At 34.9% G+C, this 26174-nt stretch overlaps 4 protein-coding genes across 13 annotated transcripts in view; 2 read left to right on the top strand and 2 right to left on the bottom strand.

The window, feature by feature from the left end:
* The window catches only part of LOC131665246 (potassium voltage-gated channel protein Shab), a 64858-nt gene extending 57557 nt beyond the window's left edge, over positions 1-7301 (bottom strand). For all 7 annotated transcript variants that reach the window (XM_058937006.1, XM_058937008.1, XM_058937007.1 and 4 more), the window contains exon 1: positions 6112-7301. The gene's annotated coding sequence lies outside the window, so the exon portion shown is untranslated. The remainder of the gene's footprint in view (positions 1-6111) is intronic.
* Positions 7302-8978: 1677 nt separating this feature from the next.
* On the bottom strand, positions 8979-11712 carry LOC131665266 (probable tRNA N6-adenosine threonylcarbamoyltransferase). The gene is made up of 5 exons (XM_058937044.1): positions 11638-11712; positions 11401-11530; positions 10855-11296; positions 10606-10784; positions 8979-9828 (listed from the first exon to the last, which is right to left on the bottom strand). Exons 2-5 carry the CDS (start codon positions 11510-11512, stop codon positions 9554-9556), a joined length of 1008 nt encoding a protein of 335 aa, XP_058793027.1. The 5' UTR covers positions 11513-11530; positions 11638-11712; the 3' UTR covers positions 8979-9553.
* A 187-nt stretch (positions 11713-11899) lies between these two features.
* Positions 11900-15426, top strand: LOC131665265 (glycosylphosphatidylinositol anchor attachment 1 protein). The gene is made up of 12 exons (XM_058937043.1): positions 11900-11953; positions 12054-12179; positions 12253-12398; positions 12560-12777; positions 12846-13002; positions 13146-13354; positions 13709-13926; positions 14011-14195; positions 14279-14421; positions 14489-14688; positions 14768-14935; positions 15014-15426. The coding sequence occupies exons 3-12, from the start codon at positions 12257-12259 to the stop codon at positions 15288-15290; spliced, it is 1917 nt and encodes a 638-aa protein (XP_058793026.1). The 5' UTR covers positions 11900-11953; positions 12054-12179; positions 12253-12256; the 3' UTR covers positions 15291-15426.
* Positions 15427-15588: 162 nt separating this feature from the next.
* LOC131665264 (xanthine dehydrogenase-like) lies at positions 15589-25962 on the top strand. 4 transcript variants are annotated; one of them, XM_058937039.1, is made up of 25 exons: positions 15589-15726; positions 18578-18715; positions 18991-19048; positions 19124-19220; positions 19434-19669; positions 20177-20409; positions 20501-20642; positions 20723-20890; positions 20973-21049; positions 21144-21350; positions 21420-21604; positions 21707-21820; positions 21937-22078; positions 22142-22438; positions 22516-22638; positions 22705-23057; positions 23154-23328; positions 23403-23594; positions 23852-23997; positions 24158-24335; positions 24416-24544; positions 24629-24871; positions 24948-25202; positions 25416-25583; positions 25651-25962. In XM_058937039.1, the coding sequence occupies exons 2-25, from the start codon at positions 18590-18592 to the stop codon at positions 25693-25695; spliced, it is 4089 nt and encodes a 1362-aa protein (XP_058793022.1). In that variant the 5' UTR covers positions 15589-15726; positions 18578-18589; the 3' UTR covers positions 25696-25962. The 4 variants fall into 4 exon arrangements, with proteins under 4 accessions (XP_058793022.1, XP_058793023.1, XP_058793024.1 ...); XM_058937040.1 differs by lacking the exon at positions 15589-15726 and adding an exon at positions 18079-18183; XM_058937041.1 differs by lacking the exon at positions 15589-15726 and having other exon boundaries at positions 18673-18707.
* Positions 25963-26174: the final 212 nt, after the last annotated feature.

Raw genomic sequence — 26174 nt, 5'->3', positions numbered from 1 at the left:
AGTAGTTTTGTAACGTCTAAGAATAAAATAAAAACTGTTTGTTTATCTAACAAATATCTGACAAATGGAAATTTATTCAATTCTCAAAATCATTTGGGTTATTAGTAAATATTTATGAATGTTGGTTGGTGTGGCTTAAAAGCTTTTTACTAACGCTGACCTGTATATTTTCTGAATGCAATATATCTGTAATGATTATTCTTAACGATTTATCAGAGTGCTATACTCGTGAATTTAGTTTGCTTTGTTTTGCTTATTTTCAAATTTATTTCATTCATTAACAGCGTTAGAAATATTTTGGATGCATTTCTCCGATCTTATTTGTCGCGAAACACAGGTAATTTTATACAATGTCTGCTCTGAAAATCGTTTGTAATTTCATAAGTTTTTATGTAAGCAATTATTTACGTAGAATTTGAGTGTGTTGAACATAAGTAAAGACATTCAATTAGTTTTGCTTTGATTTGGGAACAAAGCTTTGACGTTTGTTACAGGAATATCTTTTGTCTAGCATAACCACGATATACTCCGATTGTTAGGAACAATGATTCAATCGATGTCTATGACAAACAAACCAAAGGAATATGCCCGTAGGCATGACGATGTAATATAAACGCTTGCACAAATTATAGGATATCTAGCAATTTTCGTATCTATTTCGTCATGACGGAAGTATGGTGCTGACACTCGAATAAAATCGTTCCCACATGGACTTTTATAGATTCCTTGGTGGCAAGACAGGCAATCAATAGGGGGAGTGGGCGAAAAGAGAAGAGAATGGTCAAAAGGAATCAATCCGCTTAACGCTTCGAACGGAAAGAGTAAGTAAACAAAAAAAGCCCATGAAAAGGTCAGCCCATGCGAAAAAGCTGCATCGAATGAATTGAAAGCAAATAGCACGAGAGTAAAATTGCACAAGAACATTTGCGTGAAAAGAGCCTTAAAAAGAGAGACAGAGCCACATGAAAGTTGTATCTGCGCGAGTGCGCATGCACTTGCAGAAATAAGTGTACACAAAAAGGGGGTCAGACTGCATGCTAGCACCACCTCTATAACGTATCTCTCTAGCTTTACGACTGGCAACCAAAGTAAAAAAAAAACAAATAAATAAAATAAAGGAGCATACGAGTTTAGCTTGCTTGTAACAGCAGGAAAATTGGTTTTGGAAATACTGGAAGAAGTTCCTTTTCGCGCGATAGTCAAACGTCGAATCCGCGCTCAGATTCTAGATGGGAGATGAAAAATTTTTGGAGCGTGAACCGACGCGCTTTGCGGTTCGTCACTGCCCTTTCTCCCTTCTGAATTTTCAGCGGTTCGGAATTTTCATCCAGACAGTTGATCGGGATGCCAGCGATTTAATAAATGAAGTATTCCATTTTAATTGCATTCCCCGTACGAGCATGCTCTCGTCATGAGGATTTCGGATTTGCCGTTCGACGTGGCTGTTTTTCAACCGAACTTTGCTCGCTAACTATTTGGAAAAAAGAGTGGAAGGCGCTAAATGACGTAACTGCTTGAATTGATATTCAGTCTCACGCGGTATATTGGTTCACGCACGTTCATTCACGCGAATTCATATGTCGGCGGTGCGATGCAAGGCGCGCGCACGCTTGTGCTCTGTCTTGCCTTCTTTTTCGCGCAAGAGAATACGTAAACACGACGAGATTAATATCCGTGGCATAAATGTGCGCTTCTCTTTAACGCGCAGCCGTATGTTCGCGAATTAGCATAAAAAGAAGAAAACGGCAAAAAATTACGCGACAAACGCGGAGCTTCTGCTCTTTCGTCATTTCGTACACACATCGCGAAAAAAGACAAGCTACTTGCAAAGTTGCTAAAACTCGAAATAGCGCGAGTGGCGCAAATCGCGACAATGTACTCGTTTGAAAACTCGACGCTATGCTACTACTTCAGTGACTCGCAGAATGAACAAAGAAACTAGAGCTTTTGCGCGCTAGCGCTACGAATGTCGAGTGAACAAGTTGCAAAGTTGGCGTCTCGAAAGAGAGTACAAAAGTATACAAAGAGTGAGAGAGAGAGAGAGAGAGAGAGAGAGGGAGAGAGATAGAGCGAAAAAGAATCAAAGCACATGCTGCAGACTCACGGGAGTATGTTGACGCTGCAGGATGGATGGAGTGTCCAGTGCTGCTGGCGCTCGGGTTCGAGAGAAAGTATTAAAGGTTGCGCGAGAGAAAGAGTGAAAGAACGATAGAGCGAGAGAGAGAGAGAGAGTAAGAGAGAGAGAGAGAAAAGGAGAGGTGATGGCGATAAGAAAGTCGCCGTTACATCTCGGCTGCTCGCGACATAAGGTCTGACAAAGCACTGAGCTTCTCTCACGCGCTCGCATCAGACGAGAATAAGGCGGGCGGGCTCGATAGATGCCCAATAAGGGTGGAGGACTACTGGCCTAGATATCGAGTGGATCGCAACGTTGCTGCTGCTGCTAGCGCGTCAGCCAGCCAGAGAGAAAGAGAGAGGGAGCGCGAGAAAGAGGGAGTACGCGAAGCGAGCAGCGCGCAAGCTCCACGGGGCCTCGTGTACAGCACTCCCTCTTTCACTCTCACCTCTCTCGGGCCAACGGGGTGGCGACTCGCGCACTGCTCAGCTGGCAACTGGCGCTCACCCGCGACTCCTCCCCTCTCTTCTCGATTTATACCTCCCTGACTCTCGCTATCTCTCTCTCTCTCTTCCTCTCTTTGTGTGTTTGTGAATGTGCGTGTGTGGGTAGGTGAAGCTAGCGTAACGAAGAATTATGATCCGTAACGAGAAAGATGCCCGTGCACACGCTACATCGTATAACCTAGGGAACGGAAAGCTGAGAGGACACGTAAACCGTCAATCGATTATTCTAACGTGTATCTGCTATATTTATATACTATTTCTGCAAGCCGATCGTCATGGGACTGCGATATTATATGAGAATTTTCATGCGTAAAGGTGTGATAAAACAGAAAAATGAAGAAACATAAATAAGTGATAGATTGCCCGTAATAGTGGAAGAGCCAACGAATAATTAACCGCTCACTCGAAGCACTTCTCTTTATACTGCTACTATAGCCCGCGGGTGCCGTGCTTTTTTAGGACAAAGCCGTTAGTGTCGCTTTCTCGCCTAGGTGCTTGAGACTACAAGTTCTCTTTCTTTCTCCCTCTGTACCTCGCATAGTCATTGTTCGCGACGCCGACAAAACACGTTTTTCTTCTCTCTCTCTCTCTCTCTCTCTTACCCGCTTCTCATTCTTCTTTAAACGAGAGAACAAAATACAGGATGGTTCGAGTGCACTCGAGCAGAAGAGATCCGCTTTGTCGGTGAATTGAGATTTCCATAATTTATTGCGGGAACGGTGGTATTTCGCGCTAGAGACTGAAAATTAGGTCAGATAATTCGGCATATATATATATTGTAGAGCTGGAAACAAAAATTAACAGAAGAGAGGTGAGGAATTTGGCTTATGTAATGAATGTAAATCTACTTATTCATCACTTGAAGCAATAAAAAATTGTGCGTTGCCTTGCATAAAAAGTAATAGCAGCGAGCATCGGAATCAAAGGATCGTTATGAGAGAACTGTTTATTCAAATGAACGAATCTGATTCCGACTGTATAATACATAGTCGTGACTACGCGAATAATCCGGAATTGCTTTCGAGTAAAAGATGCAAATATTTGAAAAGAAAAAGTGTTTGGCATCGAGAATCCCTTCGAGACAGGAGTAAGCTGATAGAATTGAGGATAGAGCGAGACGCGGCTCGGTACGTCGATAACAAGTCATAAGACAGCAAGGCAAACCCCTTTGAAATGGAGCCGAGCTTAAGAAAGCTCACAAAGAAAAAGAACAGCGGCAAGCTAGACGAGCGTATAGTAGCTTTCCCATCGGACCATGACACGTCCGTGAAACTACGGGCTAACCTCCGCATTAGCGCGTAGCAAATTGGCTCGGCTTTCGACGCGGCACTCAACGCTTGCCAAGAGTCGCAACGGCAGCGGCGGCGGCGGCGGCGGCGGCCGATTGTTTTGCCTGTTCGTGACGCCTACCTCTTTCTCTCTTTCTCGAGTCTTCCGCGGCCAATGTGTATCCACGTATACGCGTGACAATGGAACGAAAATAAGAATCAAGTTCGCACACGCTCGCACACACGTACACATACACACGCACACACTCGAACGTAAGCGCGGACCCAGGCCCGTGGAAGCCGAGGGACGTACACGCGCGACCACCGCTATTTTCGATGAGCTTTCGTTCCCTACTTCTATCCGTCTGCACGCACGCCTTAGTCTTATTCCACCTCGTGTGTGTGAGCGCGCGAATTTCAAAGTCACGGCACGCGCGCGGTTACGGCACGGCGGCTTGACCTCCCTCCCTCTCGAAATTTCGAAGGCGAAAGCTGTGCGCACCCGCCGTCACTACTGCCCCCGCAGCCGTCGATCGATAAGCGTACGTGGTGCGCGCGCGAGCGTCAGTTACCCAAAGAGAGAGAGAGAGAGAGAGAGAGAGAGAGAGAGAGAGAGAGAGAGAGAGAGAGAGAGAGAGAGAGAGAGAGAGCACATCTTCCACCAGCGAATGCCCCTTTTATTTCTGTGTCGCCTCAAATTTTGATGCATAAGTACACATCGATGACAACTACCACTACGTACATCCCATACGGAAGCTCAAACGTAGAGCGCGCGACACGCACTTGCGCTTCCGTAAATTTTTCCTTTCCCCGCCATGATCAGTTGTTACCGTCTTTCTCTCCTTTACGCGCGCTTCTGTTCTGCAAATTGAGCTTGAGAACGCGCAATGTTCTGCGCGTGAGCGCCTTACGACGAAATTGGCGCTGATCAATTGCCCCGGCAGCCGAAGAGCATCATGCAATCACAGCCATATAAGAAGAAGAGGAGGAAGCGGTGACTGGCACCGTGCTGAGTGGAGAGTGCGGTTTTCGCGCGCCAAGCCCCCACCGCGTCTGATTACGGAAACAAAGGGCGCGAGCAGCTTTCCTTCAAATCAAAAGTCCTGCCGCGGTGGCGCTTTGAAAAGGGAGTGCTAAAAATATACTCAAGCTCGAGGAAAAGCCTGTATAGCGTGTGTACGTGTTGAGAGGTATGTGCGTGTGTGCGCGCCCCGTGGAAAAAAGCTCTCTATACAGCTTGAGAGAGAGAGAGAGTGAGAGAGAGAGAGATCGATACGCCGTTAAACTTTTATTCTATTTCTCTCTCTTGTCTTTTCCATGTTTTTTTTTTCTCTCTGCTAGCGCGTTGCGCTGCTGTTCAGGCCTTCCCGTATACATGCGCGAGCCTCTATTAAATGTTCAAGCTTTCATAAACGAGCCTATGTGTGCAGCACTCTAGACTCCTTTTCTTTCTCTTGATATTTTTTGATCATTATAAATTGACAGGTATACGAAATCGAATTATTTACACGAGCCTTGCGACTATCTGATTCGGAAACAATAAAGAGAAAACAGACACAAGTGGCGTGATGCAAGAGGCGACAGCACAGAATTATTTCTATTTACTTTCGCGGGAAAGTCCGCACCGTAGCTTGGAGCAGATGCTTGAGAGAAAAAAAAATATATAGATTATTTATATTTAGCGCATGTCACACAAGTTTCATAAACATCGAGAGTGTCAAAGAAATGTGTAAGGAAAAAGCCGAGAGATTTTTAGGTGAAAGAGAAGACGCGTCAGGGTCGAGCTGGCGATATCGCACACGCGAATAAGACGCTTTGGCGCAGTCAGAGCAGTGGCAGCTAATTAGGCATGCCTAACAAGGCTCACAGCCATTAGGTTGAAGCATATAGCAAGGGCCACTCAATCGAGTCGGGTCATGAGCGGCGCAGCGTGCACATGTGATGCGCGAGTAGCAGCGCGCGCGTGTGTATAGCGGCGCGCATGCAATCCGAATAAATTTCACACTTGTTGCGAAATTTCTCAAGAGAGACAGAGAGAAAGAGAGACAGAAAGAGAGAGAGAGAAAGAGAGAGAGAGAGAGAGAGAGAGAGAGAGAGCGATTGGGGTACGCACGCGATCCGATGCATCTATTTTCTAAAGCGGAGCAGCAACGTAATAATAGGCGTGCGATAGAAAAAGAATTAGAGATGAGGCTGGGCGCCTCGTCCGCCTCGTACTCACCTCTCCTCAAACGAGTCCGCAGTGTCGTCGAGTCTGCGTGCCGAAGGCTGCGAAGACCGCTCGCAGCGTCACGACGCGCATTCCGCTCGTCTCACTTGCTATCCCGTCGCTTTATTCAAACGTCACTTCTCTGCCTGCCTCTTGCTTTCGGTTAGGCGGCTAAGCGCACGACAGAGTTGAGGTACCACGTGCAGCAGAGCAACAGAGAAGCAGCAGAGCGGCAGTCCACCAAAGCACTGACACACACGCGTCTCCACAGCTTCTATCGATTATCATCGGCCGCGACGTACGCCCTCTTCTTCGTCGGCATCCGATATATATCAACGCAGCGGCTCGTCCCTGTTATGGGTGCTCTTACATATTTCAACTATCTACCTCTCTTTTTCGCTCTTTCTCCTACTCTTTCGTGTTGGCTAGTTGTCGCCAACTAGAACCTGTGAATCAGTAACAACACGAGGATGATGAAGGAAAATCTTTGCGCGGATGGGAAAGTTTTTCAGATGTGCGTGTGATCGAATAAGACGTGGACTTTATTTAAAGAACCCGGTGTTTGAACGACCGAAGACAAATTCGGGAGAGAGAGAGAGAGAGAGAGAGAGTGAGAGAGAGAGAGAGAGTCGAGACAAGACAGATGAACCTAAAACGTAATAAGTGTTGTCGCTTGTTTTTGTTGGCGAAACAGAGAAGGAAGCTTTCGCGTACGAGCGGTGCGCTTGCATGCCTTCTAGTTGCCGATGATACACGCCGCTCCAAACGAGAGTAAAAATAAAGGAAAAAGAGACACAGACAGGTGTTCGACTCCGTCCCACGGGGGTAAATCAATCGCCAATTGTTTTTCAGCTCGTTGACCCAGAAAGCACACAGTCACAGTCGGGGCTGCAAGCTCTCTCTCTCTCTCTCTCGCGCGTGCGGATTGCTAAAAAGTACAACTCGAATGGCTGGGCGGATCGATCGATCGCGAGCGGGCGCGAGGCAGTAGTAAACAAAAGCAGGTGTAGGGCGCGAGAGGAAGTGGAGAGCAAGAGCAAGAGAGAAACACTGACAGGCAGCTGCAGCTGGCGGTGGCGGTTATGGATCGGCTTGAACTTGCGCGCGCGCGAGAGAAAGAGAGAGAGAGAGAGAGAGAGAGAAAGAGCTTGTGGCACACACACGGAGCGCGCGTGTGGACGCGCCAAGTCGCTTCGTTCGGGCCGGTGCTGCTACCGCTACTGGCTCTCGCCGCACACGACGGGGGCTCCACCGCCGCACACCCGCCACCGCAACCGTCGACGCGACTTGGAATCGGGCCAGCCATGCGCTCTTGCTCGGCTTTATCTATCTGGCAAAGCAGCCAGCCAACAGCAGCGGCAGCAGCGGCGCTCTACCCCGTACGAGTGTCCGTGTGTGCGTGTGCCGAGGCCGCTCCCGCCACCTTGGCCGACAAGGGTGGGCACGGAGCGCGGCCAAGAGAGTTTAGCTTGCCTCGCGGACCCTGACGGTGTAATTTCGTGGGAAAGCCGAGAGGATGAAGCGTTTTTTTCCGCTCCCTCTCCTCGCGCCATGACCGCGCGCGAAAAGTGGGGCTGAAAGGGAGGCGTTATTAATCAGCTGGGACACTGTTGCTTTCCTTCGCGCGCGTGGGGTGATATGCGCCAGCGCGCCTGCCTGTGCTTTAGCGTGTTTAAAATGCGTCAGCCAGGCAGGTTCGTTTGTCTTGTGTGGATTTCCAGATCACACGACGATGTATATACCTTGCGAGTTTCTTTCTTTTACTACGAAAGATAAATTTGCTCGTACAGACAAAACAGAGCTGATGGAATGTAGCGGAAAACGATTTTCCAGTTTAGAGGGAGAGGAGAGCTGAATTTTTATTGGCAAATGATGAGTGTTCCATATATAACGTAAGACGTCCAAAGCTGGATTATCTCTAAGCTTTCAGGCAACGAGCTTTTGATAAGAGTGTAGTTTTTCTTTAAAGATTTCAATTACTCTTCTTCGCAAACTTTTTTTTTTGAGAAAAAAGCAGTAAATTAGGTTGGCTGAGAGTCTGGCTTAACAAAATATGCTCTTAGAATAATGAATTTCATTTCGTTCTCTCTGTATGATCATTCGAACAAGAAAAATGAATGCTCCAAGTCTCTCTCCCCTCTCTTTCTTTTACTCTTTTACCCTGAAAATATCTTCTTGAACGAGTTTTAATATTAGCAACAAGCAAGAAATAGCCTCTTTAAAAAAATATTTAAATTTCGCCGTACAAAAATGTTGTTAAAGGCAATGACATATATCGATCAAACCAATGAACATTTTGAAAGGTGATCATTCAGTACCAAGATAGAAATAAAGTAAAATGTAACAAAACCGCAGGAAAGTATAACACGTTATTCAAACTAGAACATAAAGAATCCCGCGACAAAGGCGAAAGTATGTTGTAATAAACAAGTTTTACAGAAAGAAAACAGCAGAGAGAAGCAAACGAATTAAGCAAGGAAGCAAGAATAAGAAGTAGTGCAGTAGAAAAAATAATAAAGAGAGAGAGAGAGAGAGAGGGAGCGAAAAGGAAAATAGGATATAAAAAATCGAAGTCAAACTCCCGCACTGCCGAGACGCGATCCCATCGGCATGATAACGTTGAACTTGAGGCTCACAAATTACGAGGTGAAACGAAAGCTCAGCTGATTGCTCGCCTCAAGACGTACGTGTCCTTATTCTCGAAACCCCGTTTTTCCAACCGTACTAATGTGCCTTCATGCAAAGCTTTCTTCCCATGCGAAATGTTATATAAAATGCATAATGGCGCGGCAACTTTTACAAGTAAGTATAATATAAAATGTAGTATGGTTGCTGCGATTGCTGTAGGAAAGTTTTTACTCTGGGATTATTTTATCGCATACTAATCGGTAAATTATAGTAGCGAATAAACTTTGTTTCTAAACTTGAGATTACTATTACTTCAACTTAAGATTATCCAAATTCAAAATACGAGGACAGTCTATTTGTAAAAGGAAATTACATAACCTAATAAATAATAAAACCATTAAGTTAATATTGAATGCCTCAAAATCTTCATGTAGAATGCTTGTTTTCGTGCATCAGTCTAAATAGTGTAAGTGCCTCATAAAGTAGATCGGAACTATCCTTTATTACGACAAAACTCGAGTAATAAACGAGCTCTTTGTAGTTTGACATACGATAAAGATGAGGGTCCATTTGAGATCCATAATAATAAGGAATTGAAGTATAATTATGTTGGAATCTTGATTACAAAAACATATTCTTTGAGCTTAGAAGAAATGTTTCCAATAATGTGTTATGCGAATAATTATAAAATAGTCTTATATTCCTTTATAATTATATTACAATGTAGATAACGTAAGCAGCAAAAAAAGTATTTGTTGGATGCAAGTCCAAATATTAGCGTGGACAATCAAATGCACTTGATAATCCAGTCAGGAACCGCAGCGAATTATTCTCGCCAAGTGACGTGCACATCGTCGGTGCGATAACGCTGCACGCAATTGGTTTTACTCCAGACAGTGGGTCGTCCTTCGGCCTTAAATTGAAGCAATCCAGCCACGGCAATCATCACTCCGTTATCGATGCAAAATCGTTCGTCGGTGGCGTAGAGCTTGGCTCCGCGCTCTTCGCACATCACGCTCATCATGCCTTGCAGCCGCTCATTACAACCGACGCCCCCAACTATTAGCACCTCGCTCGAACCTACATGTGCCATTGCTCGTTCTGCAATTTTAATTCACATTACCTATATCTCCATTTGTCTATATTTTCACGGATCTTTTCGCATATACACTATATCACAAGAAACGATGTGTCATTTTGTTCTCTATCTTCTTGAGCTATCAACGCGTGCAGTTCTATTTTGGTACACGCTACACGTACACAGAAGTGCTTCGATTTCCGATAAAAATAAAATTGCGTAAAGAATATTTTTTCAGCGGATCATACTACTGCTGAAACTCATCAATCCTATGTTAACTTTAGAAGAATCGAATATAAATGTTTATACACACACGCGCGCGCGTGCGCGCACATAGATTTTGAAATTGTTTCTACCAGATTTTTACGAGTTTATCAAATATACGAATGGAAACGCACAAAAAATTTTTAAATATTTTGTTTTGAATTTTCAATGATTTGACAGCAGTTCCTTAAAATTCAAATGCGTACTAAAAAATATTGAATACTGACTAAGTAATTCTAAGCTAAATTTTAGGTTCACACTTTACTAATAAAATTTATGAAATTTTATTTTCTATGTATAAAAAATATAGAAATTATTATGACACAAAAGCATTTCCGATACAACAATATATATTTTTATATATGATGAATCCTTTAACTTTAATACAAGTATTTTCAGTATTTTAAATACTTTTTAAAAGTAGCTTTATTAAATTAAATTAAGTTTAGGAAAATTAACGCGAAAATATTAAATAATCATTTGGTTATCACAAAAACGTGAAAAAATCGTTACAATAAATTATATAAGATTATTACCTGTTATTTCAATAAGCATTGCAAAGACAGTTTCTTGCAGTGAAAAACATAAATCCTCTGAGGTATATTCATTTGTTTTTAACCAATTGTCAATTCGTTCTTCTACGTGACTCAGTATTCCCGAAAATGATACATCCATACCTTTAACAACATAAGGCAGTGGTACAAATTTTTTTCCCCTAAATTTTCAAATCAAATGATATAAACATAAGCATAAAATATTCAACAATTATGTAAGATAGCTCATACTTTTTAGCCAACTGCTCAATATTATAACCAGGACTTGGATCATTAGATAGATTCAATAACCTGGCAAATCGATCCAAACAATTACCAACAGCAATATCAATAGTTTCTCCAAATATCCTGTATTTCTGTTCTGAATATGCAATAATCTGTGTATTACCTCCAGAGACATATAATGCAATAGGATTATTACTTTGAGTAATCAATCGACCCATTTCAATATGACCAACACAATGATTTACAGCTATTATCGGTTTATTATATAACTGAGCTACAGTACGAGCTACTAATGCTGCAACCGTTAATGGGGCTCCCATTCCAGGTCCTTTAGTATAACAAATAACATCAACATCTTTTAATGTTAATTTGGCATCTTTTAGAGCTCTTTTCAAAACTGAAAGAATATGTTCACGGTGATGTTGTGCAGTTTCTCTTGGCAAAAATCCTAAGAAAATAAATATAATACTGAATTATACAGTAGTGAAGGCCATAGTTTATGATGTTTATTATCACATGTCATTATTATTTAAATGAGGTGATATACTTTACCTTCACCAGGAGGAGTAATGTATGTATGGCGAACATTGGATAATATTTCATTGTCTTTAATAATTCCTATGCCTAACTTATTCGCACTTCCTTCAAATCCAATAGCAATCATTTTTCAATAAACAGTCAGCTATATTTTCAAGAAAAAATTTATTTATTTTACAATTATGTTTATAATCCATTCACATTGTAACTTTAGATAAATTAGGTTGATTTAGATTTATTGATTATATTTACACTATTATTTCTTATAAAATAGTTCTTGGAGAAACGTCGTTTATCTTTAATATCGATGAAATATTTTAAGTAACTAAGGATATTCACTTTGTTTGAATGAAAGTTACTTATTTATATGAATCTTTATTATGATCTCTTATTTTTATTAATTAATATAATATTAATAAATTTACCACATCACTTCACTAAGCATTTCATGCGGAATTTGCGGCACAGAAAAACATGCGATAATATAACCTATAACTTTGTTTATCTATGTATACTTGTACAATCCGTACGAGACGGAGGTTAAATAAAAATATAACAGCGTTTATAAGTATGTAAACTTTCTTAAATATTTTTAGTAGTTTAAAGAATCTTAATCATATCACTAGTTTTTGTGGAAGTATATTGATGTTTCAGATTAATATTTGTAGGTAATGAAATGAATATGTGGAATATAATTATTATGATGCGGGTCGAATGGGTGTGATACTAGGATAAATGAATATTTTAAAAATCTAAAGTTCATGTAACATTCCAACATAAATCATCACAAGCAGGTAATATTTTTGAATAATCCGTTATGCATTATTTAATATATCTTATAAATCAAGTGTTGTATTAAAATTACAGAAAAATGGGCCTCCTAACTGATCCAAGAGCCGGAAACGGAGAAATGGCTAAATTTATATTAAAATATGAAAAATTACTGTGTTACCTTTTGTATTTTGCAGGGATCATTTGGATGATGCTTTTAGCTTTACCTCAATTTAATGATAGTAAGTACTTATTGCACAGTTACAGTGAAAATGCACTGTATTATTGCATTTTAAAATATAATAATACAGAATATAAATTAATTAAATTGCTTTTGAACTAAATATGTTTGATGTTTTTTATTAAATGATGAGTTATTGTAGATAATATTTTTCTTTAACAGACACATATTACTCAGAAAATGCATTACTTCCTGGATTAGTTAAAAAAGAAAGCAATCTCATGCCATCTGCAAAACAGTTTCATCATGAATTGTTGTCAGAAAGAGAACGGTTTTCAGATCAAATGCCATATGCATGGATATTAGCAAAATTTCATCAGTTGCATTTAGATGTTTTTACACATAATTTCACTTTGAATTATCCTTTTCGTAATCAAAAGGTAATTGCTTAATTTTTTTTATAAAGATGTATACTTTATCCCTACAAATAATGTTATCAAATTTTTAGTATACTGGGCAGAATATTTATGGAATTGTAAGAGCTCCGAGAGCAGCAAGTACTGAAGCAATAGTTGTAAGTGTCCCTTATCGCCCTATTACAAGTATTCATGCTGATACTACACCATCTATAGCTTTACTATTAGCTTTTGCTCAATTTTGTCGTAGTAAGTGTTATCTATCAAAGTTATATTAAAATAATATAATGTTTAACTTTATAATAATTTAACATTAATATTTAATTTTGTAGTAATCTTATATCCACATTGTTTGTAGAAAAAATGTTAACTTGAATATCATTTCATTATAGAGCAAAAATATTGGGCAAAAGATATTATATTCCTTGTAACAGAGCATGAACAATTAGGAATGCAAGCATGGCTAGATGCTTATCATGGTGTGACTAGTGGACATGATGGTGTTCTTATTTCTGGAGATCTTACTGGCAGAGCCGGTTCTATTCAAGCAGCTTTAAATTTGGAATTACACTCAATGACTATAACATCTATTGATGTAAAGGTAATGATGAGATTACATGTTCAATGATGTTACAGTGCAATTTAGTATGTTTCGATACTAGTGCGAGAAAGTCACTCTTTCGCATATGTATCAAATTTTATTTTTCGATACAATGTGTACGAGACGAGATTTGAAGCACTATTGCTTTCCCGAGCGTGCGTAAATCGAGTCCTCATGCACGTCTTGTCGGAAAATAAAATTAGATTCATGTACGAAAAAGTGATTTCACCCTCGTGTGGTATCTTTGACCTCACTTGGTCGCAAACGTCCACACAAGACTCAAATCATTTTCTCGTACTAGTATCCATATGTACTAAGAATATACTGTAGCATCAAAGTCATTTTCCATTTTAGGTAGAAGGATTGAATGGGCAGCTACCAAATTTGGACTTATTTAATTTAGCTCAAAATATGATTAGTAAAGAAGGTATACGTAGAACATTCCAACGGCGCTTTGACACGTATGAAAAAGATAAAGTCAAGAAATGGTGGTACCAATTTTATACTTTAATGTCAATGATATTAACTCAAGCAACTGGTATACCAACAGGAAATCATGGCCTATTTCATAGGTATTTATTTATATCAGATGAAACTAGTTAGTTAATTTTATCTTTAATAAAATTTTCGAATTACATAACTATTATTTTTAATAGGTATGGCATAGAAGCAGTATCATTAGAAGGCTTTGACAATTCCAAAGATGGTGCTCCACGTAATTTTTATCATGTTGGAAGAGTTGTAGAAAGTGTAGTTCGATCATTAAACAATTTATTAGAACGATTTCATCAATCTTTTTTCTTTTACATACTGCCATGCACTGATAGATATATATCTATAGGTAATATCATTTATAAAACATTTATGGGCTTTGTACCAACTAATATTATCTCCATTAATATTATTTTATATCATTATTTTCAGCACTATATATGCTTTCTCTAGTATTAATGATGGCAGGTGTGTTCATAAAAGCTTTTGCTATTTGGTTAAGATTGCAAGACTCTACTACCAATCAAACAGATGAAAAGAAGATTAGTAGTAATTTGAAAAATAGTCCTCAGCAGGTACAATATTTTTTATTTGTTTTCTGTTTTAAACATCTATTTTACTTTTATCATTTGACTTACATAGGGAACAGAATTCAATGTTGGAAGTATAGCTTCAGAGATTCTTTGGACCCATACTGTAGGAGTCAGTTTAATGGCGTCTCCAAAATTTCTAACTTCAATTCTTATGCATCACTTGAGTTTGAGAACAGAAGACGCCATATACTACAGTTTCTCAACAATTACGCTTTTATCTATTTTGTGGCCAATTTTCAACATGAAAAGGTAAAATTTACGTAATTTACTAGTTTTTAGTTACTAATTTTGAAATCTATAGCGACTTTAATTTTTTGTTTACGTACAGACTATCAAAATATAGCAATACTGCTCTTGTTTGCGTAATCACGTGTGTTGAATTTGCAACAGCTTTAATGTGTATTGCAATGCACAATTTTTCATTAGCATTTCTTGCAGCACTTCTTTATGTTCCAATAGTATTAGCTATAAATCCAAAACATCGTGTTTCAAGCAGGTATGCGCTTGATTAATCTGATAACATTAATTTACAAATTGACTGAATAAAGTTTTAAACGCATTTATTGATTTTCAGGTTTCGGAAGTTTCTTTACTTTATATGGCCTATTCTTCATCCATTCTTCGTAACGACCTGTACAATAATCATTTACTCATTTATAAATTTTGGAGATGAGTTGATCAAAAACGTTCTAGTGAGATCTTTACAAGCTACAAAACATGCATTTGTTTTAAGCATTATAGACTCAATGATTTATGGCAATTGGTTCTATAATGTAACTGTAGCATTAATGTTACCTATTTGGCTCTTATATTGGAATGTGATCAGTAGAAATACAAAGAATCATGTTTAGTGTGTAATACTGATTAATTGATGTTTTCTAAATTGAAATAAATAGCTAAGAACGATCAATAAAAAAACTTAAATGTAACACAGTGCAAGTGCTACAAGAGCCATACAAATTTTATTAAATTCATGAATTAAATAAAGTGACTGTATGATTTTTATCAAAACTATATTTTTTATTAACGTTTGATATCTAATGAAAAAAAACGAGTTTTTTTCTCATTAATATTATATTTTTTTCTACTTGAAATAATTATAATAACTTAATTAATATATGACTTATAAACCGATTTACTACTAATCGGACGCGACTTATCTTACCAGGTAAATATTAGTCGGTTTAAGAATCAAACTCACTTATATGAACTGAGAGCGTGACACAACAGTGAATAAATCGTATACTTCTTTAAATTTTCCACTTCTTTCTGTAAATTTCCTTATCGGTAAGTACAGTTCCAAATAATGTTAAAGATTGTTAAAAATATGTTTCATCTACTTACATTACATAGAAGCTTAATTTTTTATTTCAGAACAAGTGATATCTAAAAATTTTTAAATTGATTGTTTAATGTAGATTTATAACTTTATAATTGGTATATAAAGCTCGATAGCCATAAAATTTAACATTATTAAAGAATAACATACATTTATTTATTTCTTTGATCATACATTGCTTCAACATATAGTAGAATATAGTTAAAAAATTGAAATTATCGAGTTTGCTCCCCGTAGCTGGTTTTTCGTTTTGGTAGATATATATACAGTTCGTTTATCTTACTGATACTTTAGCTATATTTTATTACAGTCGTCATTTACAAGGTATGGCAGCTTTACTGCGGGCCAAATAATCTCTTCATTGTTAATACTTTTTTGTAAGCTTAGTACAGATGTTCCGGAAATGTTCCATTTGAATCGGATTAAATAACAGATAATAGAAACAAAGAAAGCATTTTATATTCCTTTTTTTGAATTTCTTCAGATTGATCGTTATTTGTGCTAACTTCTATTCTTTAAAATGTTGAGAATGTAAGCATAAAATTTATAAAATAATCACAATAAAATCTAAATTAAATCCAAAAATAAACATAATTTTCAATAATTTTAGTTACCAATATAAAACTGTTCTATATATATAACTACCTTAAAAAACGACGAGTTATTAGTTGTTATAAACAAATGTAAAAAATAAAAATATTGAAATATTATGTCTGTGTACTATATGTCAATAAATTTAGATTTTCTGGAAAACCTATATAATATAATCACTTTTTCTCGAACTAATCAATCATTCAATACATGGTCATTGATACATCAAGCTTAGATTTTAGATAAGATTAAGAGAAACTTCTAGGAGCACACGTTATTTGATCATGGAAAAGAAGAAAGCACAACAAACATATTTTCACTTAAATATTTTATAGTTCATTTTTTCTAATATTTTTTTGTGTTCAATGCAGTGAATTAAAGTTAAAGTGAATTTTGAAGTGTTTAGTTTTTTGATCGCCTCACATTGGATCCATAATTTTACGTTTTTATATAGCAAAATCATTTAGGTTAAAAATGTTATCTCAAAAGGTAATAACAATATTGAAATTGCATAGTCTTCAATCGAATATAATTATACAATTTCTGGAAGTGTACTAGAATGAATATCTTAATATATAAATATTGCTGTTGTACTCTGGAACAAAAACATCGATACAAACTATATTGCTTCATATCCTTCTACTTATCTTCAAGAAATTCCACAGTTATGGCGTTATCGTAGCAAGGTAGAAAATACAAGAAAAAAATCGTTCTATGATATCATAAATAATTTTATTGTTAAAAATATCCAAAAAGATAATCACAAATCAAAAATAAAATTTCCTGTTTATGAAAAAGGTATTCTTATTTCAAATATATTTCGTTTCGTTCTTAAAAAAATAGAATCATTTTATTCTTAAAATAAAAAAAAACATTTTTACTGTGCAAAAATAAAAACATTGTTTAATGATTACTAATCGGTAAGATTCCGTACAATCTAGCTTTCCATCATATGCGTAGGACAAATAAATAATCTGATCGATAAGTTATTGCGTTGGCCAATGCAGTCATATATGTACAACGGTTTATTTATGCATAAGACAAAACATCCAATTTATCATTACAATATCTATCTAATAATAAGTATATATTAAGAAAATATATTTTATCGTTAGAAATATCTCACATAAGAAATTAATAACGATCATAATTATGCCGTCTTTGGAGTACACGTTTCATATATCAAATTACATCAATGGCTTTTGAAAAAGTACATTCATTTGATAAAAATACTTGAAGATAATATTTGCTACTGTAAGATTGATAAAAATTATCATGTTATCTTTCTTACGATAACATTATGTTCATTTTGATTTTACTGTGGTAATAAATTGAATATTTTCTTAACATGATACATGTATTCATGTAATAGAAATTATATAGATGTAAACACTTGTTGATTGAGGCATAACTGTTAATTTGTCCACAAAAGGAAATTGGAAGAATTACACACATTTTCTATCATCACGGAGTATTTAATACATTAATTAACAAACATTCTCATTTGAAAATAGTATGTAAAAATGGATTAATTTGTTTTTTAACAACTGTCAAAATTATTATCTATTTTATGACTTAATCTTACTACATTAAAATGAAAATATGTTTAATTGGAGTGATTACTTCGGTACTTGAGAATGAAACCTTGAGGTGCGACTACGAAGTGCAATCAAAAGTAATCAGAAAGTCTTTGAATATTGACGTAAACAGATACGTTTGTCTGTCGCAGTTGAACACTAAAACGAAATTATAAATCCAAACATATAAATATATTTAGGAATATTTCTACGTCAGAATAACGACTTAGTGATTAGGTTGATATCAATCAACATTATTTTATTCAATAGAATTCAGGTTGAATTAGTCATAAATCGATTTTAAATGAAAATTCATAATGGTTCAATGCATTAAAAGGTTCTTATTGAAAGTTTTGTTGTGTTAGTTATAAGCTACATCAGTGACTCAGTATTTATTAATTCAGTGGCAACATTTGTTTAATTACTGTACATATTGATATAATTAATAATTATTATTGATCTGATGAAGCTAGAGAAATAACTGGCGAAGCATTACCAGTGAATAAAACAATAAAATATTAACTATCAAGTACAAATTTGATAAAAGTCGAGTAAATAATTAAAAACAATACTATTTGTAAAATTATTTATGTGCATAAAGTAAATCAACACTTGAATTCATTTGTTGAAGGCTTTGAGGGAAATGGAAGCAAATAATTACAAAGAAGAAATAGAAAATATAATCAAAACGTATGGTGGTGACTCGTTTAACCATCATAAAATAACAAAAATTAGCCATACTTTGGTGTTCTACGTGAATGGTAAAGAAGTAAGTATTTCTATCACCCTTTTTTAAATTCAAAAATAAGTTCGATACTGTTCACATAATGTAAGATGTACTTATAACACGTTCTCAAATATATTAGAAGCAATAAATGAAGCAATTATTAAAACAAATGTGCCAAATTACAATAGATTTTATTACAAATTACAATATTGAAACAATTAATTATAATCACGTTGAAAAATTTAATCGATACTTCTTTCCAATTGTACTGCGTATCACCCGCTATTTCTTGCATATTTTCATTTCGGTTATTCCAGGTGAGAGACAGCAATGTGGAACCAGAGTGGACATTGTTATATTACCTACGAAATAAACGTATCCTTGTTATTAGATTTTTACTTTGAATTTATTTTGATAAATCTGTTTTTTTTCTTAACTGGCTATTAACAGTTCAACTGTATGGTACAAAATTAGGTTGTGCTGAAGGAGGATGTGGCGCATGTACTGTTATGATTTCAAGATACGATCGAAAAAAAGATAAAATTATGTATCCTTTTCTGATACGTTCTGTTATAATTTTGTTTTGGAGTATGTTAAATGTAATACACTTCTATAATAATTCTAAGTTTATATTTATTGCCATATGTTATAAATTGATACAAATCTTGTTGTTACATCTACTCTTTTATACACACTTATATGAATTATAAAAATTATCCAATAGAAAGATTTTGAAATATTTTCTTGAATCAGTCTTCAGTCATGTGGCGGCAAATGCGTGCTTAACACCTGTATGTGCCATGCATGGCATGGCTGTAACAACCATCGAAGGTATAGGTAGCATTAGAACGAAACTTCATCCTGTACAAGAAAGGATAGCTAAAGCTCATGGTTCCCAGTGTGGTTTTTGTACTCCTGGAATTGTTATGTCTATGTATGCTTTATTGCGAACAAAAAACTTACCATCTCTAGAGGACATAGAAATTGCATTTCAAGGTGAATTTTATGGAAAAAAAATTTTTTCAAGTAAAACTTTTTACTTTTTTATGATACTTTGGTTAAATTCATTTTAAACTTAATCAACATATTATGATCATCATTTATAGACAATTGTGATAGTTGTTAATAAATATTTCATTGTTTTTAAATTATACTATGAACGATAATTTTTGTAGATTAGTAAATTATTTTTACAGAAGATCGAAACGATCTTACTAATTAAGTAAGCTCGTTTTCAACGAATAAATGTGTCATTTTTTAGATATTCTAAATTAAAGAAGTTTACATAAATAAAAATCAACATCTAAGTTTACAAGAAAATCATGTTTCTGATTAAATTCAATGATATTTGCTAGACTTGGCTTATATATTTTTAATATAAATGTAATATAAATTATAAAATATGTATAAGTAGAAAAAGAGATCTCGAAAATGATCTTGAAGTAAACTTTGGAATACAGAAGCTTATTCTACATTTGATTATTATACTAATATTTTAAATAGGAAATCTATGTAGATGCACTGGATATCGAGCTATCATAGAAGGATACAAAACATTTACCGAAGATTGGGAACAATCGAGAATATCTAATTCAGAAGGAACAGAAAAAACATGTGCTATGGGTGATGCATGTTGTAAGAAAGTTTTTACATCCGAACCAATAGATCTTTTTAGTGCTAAGGATTTTCTACCATATGACTCATCTCAAGAACCTATATTTCCACCGAAATTACAAGTAAACGACTATAATACTTATTAAGTAATTTCATTACCATTTTAATTGATGATATCTTGGTAGCAATATAAGATATTGATTGATATTTTAGCTTTCATCGGAATTGGATGACGAATATCTAATTTTAAAAGGAAAGGAAGTAACATGGTATAGACCAATAAATTTGAGGGAAATCCTAGCGCTGAAACAACAATATCCAAATTCGAAAATTATTGTTGGAAATAGTGAAGTTGGTAAGATAAATATGCAGTTCAAAAATTTTAGTAGATATTTTTCCAAGCTACTCATTTCTAATGGAAGTTCATAAATTTAGGTGTTGAAGTTAAATTCAAACATTTTGTATACCCTACCCTTATCCAACCTGTTAAAATAAAAGAATTGCGCGACATTGTACAATTCGATAACTCAATTAGAATTGGCGCTAGTGTGACACTTATAGAGATGGAAGAAGCTTTACGTTATGAAATAAAAAACAATTCAGGTAATTATCAAACATTAGTATATTTCGCTGTTATCTTATGACATTATAAATTAAATTTTTACTTACCTTTATTGGTCTACAGAATCAAAAACGAGAATTTTCGAATCAATTGTTGGAATGCTTAATTGGTTTGCAGGGAAACAAATTCGTAACGTAGCTGTAAGTTGATCAAAATCTTATTAATCTTATTTTTTTAAACATTGAATTTGAAAAGTAACTAAACGATTCTTTTTATAATCATGCGTACCGATAGGCAATCGGCGGAAATATTATGACTGGAAGTCCAATTTCTGACATGAATCCCATTTTAATGGCAGCAGGAATAAAGTTGAACGTTTGTAGCCTAGAAAGAGGATTCCGACATATAATAATGGACCACTCATTTTTCGTTGGATATCGACGCAATATTATTGCATCAGACGAAATATTACTGTCTATTGAAATTCCGTATTCTACTCCAGTATGTATAAAGTGTTTAATTTTAAATATAGTTCAGTCAATTGAACATTTTTTTTATAATTCATTGTAGGATCAATATTTTGTATCTTACAAACAATCCAAAAGGCGAGATGATGATATAGCAATTGTCAATATGGCATTAAATGTATTTTTCAAACCGGGTACCAGTGTAGTTAAGAAAGCCTTTATGGCTTTTGGAGGTATGGCAGCCACAACAATTTTAGCTAAGAAAGCTTGCGAAGCCATGATAGGAAAGTAAGTAATTGTACCTTAAATAACTAGAGAAATATGAATTGAGAAAACATTTATTTATTTAATAATAATAATGATAATGATAATGAAAACTGTAAATTTTAGAAGATGGAATGAAAATTTAGTCGAAAATGTAACAGATTTATTAATTCAGGAATTGCCATTATCCGGAGATGCACCTGGTGGTATGGTTTTATACCGACGCTCTCTTACATTAAGGTATAATATTTATTTATTATCATTTTAAGAAAATTGTAACCCAAAGAGAATTATTTTCATTGGGTATAATATAATCATGAATGATACATTTATAAAATATTAATAATTGTATTTAGTTTATTTTTCAAAGGATTTGTTAATATTGCCGAGAGATTACTTAAAGATTCTCGAGATGTAGATCCTGTACCTGCAGAACTTAAAAGCGCTGGAGAAGGTTTCCATTTCCAACCACCTCGTAGTTCTCAGTATTATCAAGTGGTAAATATTTCGTACTATAACATTTTAAATATAGAAAATATAAAATCAATTTGATTTGTGTAGGTTCCAAAAGATCAAAGCTCTATCGATTTGATTGGGCGTCCTATTGTTCACATAAATGCTTTCAAACAGGCAACCGGAGAAGCTGTATACACTGACGACATACCACGAATCAGAGGAGAATTATACATGGCTTTGGTTCTTTCGACGAAAACTCATGCTAATATTTTAAATATTGACCCTTCCCAAGCTTTATCCCTTGATGGAGTTGAAGGATTCATTAGTGCTAAAGATATTTCAGAGAGTCAAAACCTTATTGGACATAAAGTTATCGACGAAGAAGTGTTTGCTTCAAAAAAAGTAATATTTAAAAACTTTTCAGTTGATAATATTCACGCGCTATTTTATTTACTTTTATTTATTCCTTGGTGTTGAAGGTTATTAGCCAAGGACAGACAATTGGCGCAATTGTAGCGAAAGATCAGATTACAGCTCAAAAAGCTGCCAAATTGGTCAAAATTGATTACGAAGAGGTTCAACCAATTATAATTACGATTGAGGTATTCTATGAATATTCATAAAAAAAGCTAAATTATTCATTTGACAATATTACTTGAATGTTTTAGGATGCTATAAAAGCTCAATCTTTCTTCAAAAAACCAACGATTATCTGTAATGGGGATATAGATAAAGCATTTTCGAAATCAGATCATGTTATTGAAGGTGAAATAAGAATGGGTGGTCAAGAACATTTTTATCTTGAAACACAAGCTTGTTTAGTGAATTTTCGAGAAGAAGGAGAATTGGAAATATTTTCATCAACACAAAATCCCACAGCAATACAAAAACTTGCTGCACGAGTTCTCAATTTACCAATGAATAGGATTACTGTTCGAGTAAAACGCTTAGGAGGTGGCTTTGGTGGTAAAGAAACGCGCGAAGCACTCATTGCTTTGCCAGCAGCTTTGGCAGCGTACAAGTAAATATTTTATAAAAAATATAGTTTAAAACAAGTTTTTATAATTTGTTAATTTAAATAACATTAATTATAAATATGAATCCTCGTTGATTTCAGATTCAAAAGACCAGTGAGGTGTATGTTGGATCGCGATGAAGACATGATGATAACTGGTACAAGACATCCTTTCCTTACAAAGTATAAAGTTGGTTTCACTAAAGAAGGAAAGATTACGGCAGCAGAAGCTAGTTTATTCGCTAACTGTGGGTACTCAACAGATCTATCACCAGCGGTGGGTAATATAAAAATAATTTTTATTTTCAACAATTAATTAAGAAATTATAAAGATTTGTCATCTTTCAATAGGTTGTAGAATGCGCAATAGTTTACTTTATGAATGGATATCAAGTACCCGTAGCCAAAGTTTCTGGATATATGTGCAAAACCAATTTACCTTCGAGCACAGCTTTTAGAGGTTTTGGTGGACCACAAGGAATGTTTTGTGCTGAAAATATTGTACGACATATAGCAGACTTCCTCTGCAAAGATCATGTTGAGGTATTTAAAAAAAGCGGCACGAGCCTGATATTAAAAAACATATTTATGTAAAAATTTATTACTTTCTTATAATAATACTTTCTTTAATTTTAAGCCATTCAATAGTAAAAAATTAAAAATTAATTTCATGATATATAATTAAAATTGATATGAATCCAGACATCTTTAAGTAGAATTAGTATAGTATTGTTGAATGAATAAATAAAAGAATTTAAGTAATCGATTAAATATATTCCAATAAAACGATTTTATTACAGATTTCAGAAATGAACTTGTATAAAGACGGAGACATCACTTTTTACAACCAACCGCTTGAACATTATAATTTAAGAAAATGTTGGGAAGAATGTCTATTTTCAGCCAATTATAAAGAAAGGAAGGAAACAATTGCTCAATTCAATAAGTAAAAACATTTTTGAATATTTTATTTTATTTATTTATTTATTTATTTTTAACCAAAAATAAGATTTTCATATAACATCAATAGTTTTTATGGGACTTCGCTGTATATTTCAACATTGCTCTATAGTTCTTAGTACTAAAAATTCATATTCTATTTATAGAGAACATAGATATAAAAAACGTGGAATTGCTGTAGTACCAGTAATGTTTGGTATAGGCTACGAAGTAGATTTTCTTAATCAAGGTGGTGCACTTGTTCACGTTTATACCGATGGTTCCGTTCTTCTGAATCATGGTGGTGTCGAAATGGGACAAGGTTTATATACAAAAATGATTCAGGCATGAAAGTTATAAACCATCTACTTTATTATAATTCACAACAACTAATAAAATTTTATTCGACATTATTGTTTATGCAGGTGGCTACTAGAATTTTAAAAGTGGCTCCAGAAAAAATACATACAGTAGAAACGTCAACTGATAAAGTTCCAAATACCTTAGCAACAGCTGCAAGTCTTGGTTCTGATCTCAATGGAGCTGCGGTACAGGTAATAAAAATGATACATCTAATAATTTCTACTACAATGCTTGATGGATATGTTCAATATAAATTAATTATTTCTGGTCTATAGGATGCTTGTATTAAACTTATGGAACGTCTTAAATATATAATTGATGAAAATCCCGAAGGGGTATGGGAAGATTGGATAAAGAGAGCTTACTTTGATAGAGTTAGTCTATCAGCAACAGGTTATTATAAAACTCCAGAGATAGGATATGACTTTGAAACTAATTGTGGAAGAAGAATGAATTATTACACATATGGCACGGCATGCACAGAAATCGAATTAGATTGTTTAACTGGAGATCATGAGGTTCGTAACGCTGATTTATTAAAATGACTTAGAATTTACTAAAATGCATTAATTATAACTGTTGAACTTGTATTAGGTACTAAAAACTGATATCGTTATGGACCTCGGTCAAAGTTTGAATCCGGCGATTGATATTGGACAAATTGAAGGAGGATTTATGCAAGGTTATGGATTGTTCACAATCGAAGAAATGGTATACTCGCCCAATGGAATTGTATTTAGTCGTGGTCCAGGAGTTTATAAGATACCAAGTTTCACCAATATACCAAGAGAATTCAACGTATCTTTACTCAAAGGTTCTTCCAATCCTCGAGCAGTTTTTTCGTCAAAGGTAACATATATTATGATATTAAATTTCATTTCAAAAACGTGAAAGAAAATTAAAAAAACTTTATTAACCCATCATAATTGCATTAAATGAACAAAAATTTCATAAAATTTACTTTCTTTGGAAATTAATAATCATTTAGCTAAATTTCTTGATTAAATTTTCAGCCAATTCGAAATATATTTTTTGAAATAATATTTTTTACTTTTACAATAGGCTGTTGGTGAACCTCCATTATTTTTGGCATCGTCCGTATTTTTTGCAATTAAAGAAGCTATTCGAGCAGCTCGAAAGGACATGGGAATTACTGGATTTTTTAGACTTGATTCCCCTGCAACTGCAGCTCGAATTCGAATGGCTTGCGTAGATAGTCTCATTAAAAAAGTAAATATTATCCTTTTTATTGTAACTGAATTCTTTTGAATATTTATGCTTGTTTTATTTATTGTAGGTTGGCGACGGAGATGGAAAGAAGGCATGGAATATTATTCCTTAGTATAATAAAATATTAATTTATAGTGTTATTTTAGTTTTTTTTAATTTTTAAATTACACATTTTTGATTTTAATAACGAACTTATTAAAATATTTTTTAAATAATGTATTTTGACTGTTCATAAACAACATACAAAAACTTGTTTACATGATATTTTTTTATGACATTCGTTAAAATGTTACTATTGTTCAACTAAATAATTTTTGTGATCCACTACTTCGTATTATCTACCGAAGTAAAAAAATACCTTGAATGATTGAAAAATTAAATAAAGAAAATACACGTATATCAGAATTTATTCATGTATTAGTTATCATTTTTATACTCCTTTTTTCATACTCTAAAAAAATAATCACTTGTCATATACGTGTAATGCATAAGTCAGTAATTAAAACTAAAACAGAGTTTATTTGCATTAATTCTAATTATTATTTTGTAACAAATACGTAAGATAATTGATAGTAATGAGAAATGATATGT

Source organism: Phymastichus coffea, unplaced genomic scaffold (assembly GCF_024137745.1).
Source record: "Phymastichus coffea isolate CEN01 unplaced genomic scaffold, Cenicafe_Pcof_1.1 PCOF00048, whole genome shotgun sequence".
Taxonomy (NCBI): Eukaryota; Metazoa; Arthropoda; class Insecta; order Hymenoptera; family Eulophidae; genus Phymastichus; species Phymastichus coffea.
Note: the sequence above shows the minus strand (reverse complement) of the source record. Positions and strands in the feature narration are given on the sequence as shown.

What these genes read in the sequence shown, in the direction of transcription:
- LOC131665266 (XM_058937044.1), bottom strand. Translation starts at nt 11,512, where the DNA reads ATGATTGCTATTGGATTTGAAGGAAGTGCGAATAAGTTAGGCATAGGA. An exon ending in CATTACTCCTCCTGGTGAAG is followed by an intron (nt 11,297 to 11,400) that starts GTAAAGTATATC and finishes TTATTTTCTTAG; the next exon opens with GATTTTTGCCAAGAGAAACT. An exon ending in ATTGAGCAGTTGGCTAAAAA is followed by an intron (nt 10,785 to 10,854) that starts GTATGAGCTATC and finishes TTGAAAATTTAG; the next exon opens with GGGAAAAAAATTTGTACCAC.
- LOC131665265 (XM_058937043.1), top strand. Translation starts at nt 12,257, where the DNA reads ATGGGCCTCCTAACTGATCCAAGAGCCGGAAACGGAGAAATGGCTAAA. An exon ending in ATCCTTTTCGTAATCAAAAG is followed by an intron (nt 12,778 to 12,845) that starts GTAATTGCTTAA and finishes TCAAATTTTTAG; the next exon opens with TATACTGGGCAGAATATTTA. An exon ending in CCAATTTTCAACATGAAAAG is followed by an intron (nt 14,689 to 14,767) that starts GTAAAATTTACG and finishes GTTTACGTACAG; the next exon opens with ACTATCAAAATATAGCAATA.
- LOC131665264 (XM_058937039.1), top strand. Translation starts at nt 18,590, where the DNA reads ATGGAAGCAAATAATTACAAAGAAGAAATAGAAAATATAATCAAAACG. An exon ending in TATTTCCACCGAAATTACAA is followed by an intron (nt 20,410 to 20,500) that starts GTAAACGACTAT and finishes TTGATATTTTAG; the next exon opens with CTTTCATCGGAATTGGATGA. An exon ending in TAGATAGTCTCATTAAAAAA is followed by an intron (nt 25,584 to 25,650) that starts GTAAATATTATC and finishes TATTTATTGTAG; the next exon opens with GTTGGCGACGGAGATGGAAA.